The sequence below is a fragment of the Centroberyx gerrardi genome, chromosome 6, assembly GCF_048128805.1.
Source record: "Centroberyx gerrardi isolate f3 chromosome 6, fCenGer3.hap1.cur.20231027, whole genome shotgun sequence".
Taxonomy (NCBI): domain Eukaryota; kingdom Metazoa; phylum Chordata; class Actinopteri; order Beryciformes; family Berycidae; genus Centroberyx; species Centroberyx gerrardi.
The window spans coordinates 33,686,542-33,691,541 of NC_136002.1; the positions used below are offsets into that span (position 1 = coordinate 33,686,542).

At 48.6% G+C, this 5,000-nt stretch overlaps 1 protein-coding gene across 1 annotated transcript in view; it reads left to right on the forward strand.

Annotated features, from left to right (window-relative positions):
- abcc5 (ATP-binding cassette, sub-family C (CFTR/MRP), member 5) overlaps positions 1 to 5,000 on the forward strand; it is a 25,917-nt gene that overhangs the window by 1,936 nt on the left and 18,981 nt on the right. Inside the window, exons 4-6 of the mRNA XM_078284000.1 lie at positions 111 to 344; positions 955 to 1,128; positions 2,903 to 3,050. Of these exons, the coding sequence (XP_078140126.1) occupies positions 111 to 344; positions 955 to 1,128; positions 2,903 to 3,050 (556 nt within the window). The remainder of the gene's footprint in view (positions 1 to 110; positions 345 to 954; positions 1,129 to 2,902; positions 3,051 to 5,000) is intronic.

The window sequence follows — 5,000 nt, forward strand, 5'->3', positions numbered from 1 at the left end:
CTGACCAGTATAACCAGCCTGACCAGTATAACCAGTCTGACCAGTATAACCACTCTGACCAGTATAACCAGTCTGACCAGTATACCCAGTATAACCAGTCTCCCCCCCAGGCCTTCGTGGTGAAGCGTCTGCTGGACTACACGCAGCAGGAGCGGTGTGACGTGTCGTACGGCCTGCTGCTGGTGGTGTGCCTGCTGGGGGCGGAGCTTGTGCGCTCCTGGTCTCTGGCTCTGACCTGGGCGCTCAACTACCGCACCGGCAGCCGGCTGAGAGGAGCCATCCTCACCATGGCCTTCGGCAAGGTCCTGAGGCTGCGCGGCGTGCGGGACCGGTCCCTGGGCCAGGTCCGTCTTCTTCACTGTTTCGCCTGTTTTACCGTCCGTCTGTTTCCATCTGCGCTCATCTGATCTTCAGCCTGAATCCATCTGGTTCCGCTCCATCATTCAGCTGAGATTTACTCCTTGTTAGCCGTTTTCTGTGTGCGGGGGGTTGATTTTCCCCCGGACCGATCACTAGTGACCGACGTATCTGAACCGATCACTAGCGGCCGATATACATCCATGGTCAGCAGTCATTTACCACCTGACCCAGGAATGACCCAATATTGTCTTTGCAAAGACAATCTGTTGGTCAAGGAGGTGATTTCAACAAATCTGTTCTGCTGAAACACCAATGAAAAACTGTCGCACGAACGGTTCAAACTCTTGTCCCGCCCACAAAGGCTCTGATTGGCTCGATTCAGAGTGAGAACAAGTCGTTGACGAGGGAAACACCAGACTCTGAATCGCTCCACAAAGTCTGAAGAGTGGAGGGACGAGAGTCAGGAGTCAGGAACCAGACTAGCAGGTCATTTCCAGTCTAATGGCAGTTTCTTTCTGTCTGTCTCTCCACCTGTCTGTCTCTCCACCTGTCTATCTCTCCACCTGTCTGTCTCTCCACCTGTCTGTCTGTCAGCTGGTGAACATGTGTTCCAGTGACGGTCAGCGGATGTTCGAGGCGGCGGCGGTGGGCAGTCTGCTGGCCGGCGGCCCCCTGGTGGCGCTGCTGGGCGTCGCCTACAACCTGTTCATCCTGGGACCCTCCTCCCTGCTGGGCTCCGCCGTCTTCATCCTCTTCTACCCCACCATGGTCAGTACCTGTCTGTCTGCCTGTCTGTCTGTCTGTCTGCCCGTCTGTCTGTCATCGGTGTGAATCTCCATAATGGCTGTAAAGATTTGTGTGAGGAAGTGAGCGAGTCTCTCCTCTTCTCTTCCCTCCTCACTCAGTGTGTTTCCATGCTCAGTAACAAACCGCTAACTGGGAATAATCAGGTTAGAACGTGACTGATGTGTTTCCACGCGCTCTAGTGATGGGATAGCAGAGAAAACCCTGGTTGACAGGATTTCTGAAGTGACGTAAAACTCAAACCTCCCGCCGGTTGTGTTGGATTTTGAACATGGAGCCGCACAAAGCTGATTTCCATTATTCATAATTCATTCATCATCTCAGCAAGCATAAAAACAGTTTCCTCATCGGTCCAAAAAACCTAAAGGAATCAGACTGAGGATAAACTGTACGTGAGCCAAATAATTGGAAAGATCGGGCAAAAACCTGCTGTGTTCATCAGGTTCCTCATGATGTGATAAAGCCTTTATCTGATTCATGAAGTCACACTCTGCTGTTCACATGAACACTGGAAGAATCAGGCAGTCGCCTTGTTTTTGGACTGTGATCGGTTCATTAGTGTGAATGGAAATACACTCAGTTACCAGGGGTGAGACCAAGTCAACTTTGCCCGAGTCCCAAGTCAGTCTCAAGTCTTGAGGCACAAGTCCCAAGTCAAGTCCCAAGTCTAAATGTAGATTACCAAGTCAAGTCCATGTCATTAATGTCAAGTCTCAAGTCTAAATGTAGAACAGCAAGTCAAGTCAGAACAAATCAAGAGTCCAGTATCAATTTAATATCTTAAAGAAAACTAAATATCTAGGACTTTTCAATGCAATATGGTTTTAATAGGATAAAAACTTGGTAAGAGCATCATGAGTTTGATTTCTATAATCAGTTTCAACTTCAATAAATTCAATCATTCCATACAAATTCAGAAAACAGAATTTAAATTCAGTCGTCCGCTGGAACAAATCTCATCACTTTCAATCTAAGTCATTTACACAAACACAAGATCTCAAGTCAAGACTTTAGAAACCTTTTCAAGTCATCAAAGTACAAGTCAGAGTCAAGTCCCAAGTCACCAGAACCCAAGTCAAGTCAAGTCTCAAGTCTTCTCTTCATGCATCAAGTCAAGACTGTGACTTGAGTCCTCACCTCTGTCAGTTACCATCGTTGGACTACTCATCTATCTCTTGCTCTGTGGTTTCTCTGTTGTTTTGTTGCTGTGTCTGTCTGTTTCAGATGTTCAGCTGTCTGTCTGTCTGTCTGTTTCAGATGTTCAGCTGTCTGTCTGTTTCAGATGTTCAGCTGTCTGTCTGTCTGTTTCAGATGTTCAGCTGTCTGACTGTCTGTCTGTTTCAGATGTTCAGCTGTCTGTCTGTCTGTCTGTTTCAGATGTTCAGCTGTCTGTCTGTCTGTCTGTTTCAGATGTTCAGCTGTCTGTCTGTCTGTCTGTTTCAGATGTTCAGCTGTCTGTCTGTATGTGTTTCAGATGTTCAGCTGTCTGTCTGTATGTGTTTCAGATGTTCAGCTGTCTGTCTGTCTGTCTGTCTGTGTTTCAGATGTTCAGCTGTCTGTCTGTATGTGTTTCAGATGTTCAGCTGTCTGTCTGTCTGTCTGTGTTTCAGATGTTCAGCTGTCTGTCTGTCTGTCTGTGTTTCAGATGTTCAGCTGTCTGTCTGTCTGTGTTTCAGATGTTCAGCTGTCTGTCTGTCTGTGTTTCAGATGTTCAGCTGTCTGTCTGTCTGTGTTTCAGATGTTCAGCTCCAGACTGACGGCGTACCTCAGGAGGAAGGGAGCATCAGTCACAGACAGACGAGTGCAGAAGATGAACGAGATCCTCAGCTACATCAAGTTCATCAAGATGTACGCCTGGGTCAAGGCCTTCTCCCAGGACGTCCGCAGTACGTAAACCCCCAGACAGGCTGTACCGTAGACAGGTTGTACCGTAGACAGGTTGTACCGTAGACAGGTTGTACCGTAGACAGGCTGTACCGTAGACAGGCTGTACCGTAGACAGGTTGTACCGTAGACAGGTTGTACCGTAGACAGGCTGTACCGTAGACAGGTTGTACCGTAGACAGGTTGTACCGTAGACAGGTTGTACCGTAGACAGGCCGTACTACAGACAAGTTGTACCGTAGACAGGCCATACTACAGACAGGTTGTACCGTAGACAGGTTGTACCGTAGACAGGCTGTACTACAGACAGGTTGTACCGTAGACAGGCCGTACTACAGACAGGTTGTACCGTAGACAGGCCGTACTACAGACAGGTTGTACCGTAGACAGGCCGTACTACAGACAGGTTGTACCGTAGACAGGCTGTACCGTAGACAGGCCGTACTACAGACAGGTTGTACTGTAGACAGGCCGTACTACAGACAGGTTGTACCGTAGACAGGCCATACTACAGACAGGTTGTACTACAGACAGGTTGTACCGTAGACAGGCCGTACTACAGACAGGTTGTACCGTAGACAGGCCGTACTACAGACAGGTTGTACCGTAGACAGGCTGTACCGTAGACAGGCCGTACTACAGACAGGTTGTACCGTAGACAGGCTGTACCGTAGACAGGCCGTACTACAGACAGGTTGTACCGTAGACAGGCCGTACTACAGACAGGTTGTACCGTAGACAGGCCGTACTACAGACAGGTTGTACTGTAGACAGGCCGTATTACAGACAGGTTGTACCGTAGACAGGCCGTACTACAGACAGGTTGTACCGTAGACAGGTTGTACCTCAGACAGGTTGTACTGTAGACAGGCCGTACTACAGACAGGTTGTACCGTAGACAGGCTGTACCGTAGACAGGCTGTACTACAGACAGGTTGTACTACAGACAGGTTGTACTACAGACAGGTTGTACTGTAGACAGGCTGTACTGTAGACAGGCTGTACTACAGACAGGTTGTACTACAGACAGGTTGTACTGTAGACAGGTTGTACCACAGACAGGCTGTACTGTAGACAGGTTGTACCGTAGACAGGTTGTACCATAGACAGGCTGTACTGTAGACAGGTTGTACCATAAACAGGCTGTACTGTAGACAGGTTGTACCGCAGACAGGTTGTACCACAGACAGGTTGTACCATAGACAGGTTGTACCTCAGACAGGTTGTACTGTAGACAGGTTGTACTGTAGACAGGTTGTACCGCAGACAGGTTGTACCGTAGACAGGTTGTACCATAAACAGGCTGTACCGCAGACAGGTTGTACCACAGACAGGTTGTACCGTAGACAGGTTGTACCTCAGACAGGTTGTACTGTAGACAGGTTGTACCATAAACAGGCTGTACTGTAGACAGGTTGTACCGCAGACAGGTTGTACCACAGACAGGTTGTACCGTAGACAGGTTGTACCTCAGACAGGTTGTACTGTAGACAGGTTGTACCGCAGACAGGTTGTACTGTAGACAGGTTGTACCACAGACAGGTTGTACCGTAGACAGGTTGTACCTCAGACAGGTTGTACTGTAGACAGGTTGTACTGTAGACAGGTTGTACCTCAGACAGGTTGTACTGTAGACAGGTTGTACCGCAGACAGGTTGTACCGCAGACAGGTTGTACCACAGACAGGTTGTACCGTAGACAGGTTGTACCACAGACAGGTTGTACCGTAGACAGGTTGTACTACAGACAGGTTGTACCTCAGACAGGTTGTACTGTAGACAGGTTGTACTACAGACAGGTTGTACCGTAGACAGGCTGTACTACAGACAGGTTGTACTACAGACAGGTTGTACTACAGACAGGTTGTACTACAGACAGGTTGTACCGTAGACAGGCTGTACTACAGACAGGTTGTACTACAGACAGGTTGTACTACAGACAGGTTGTACTAC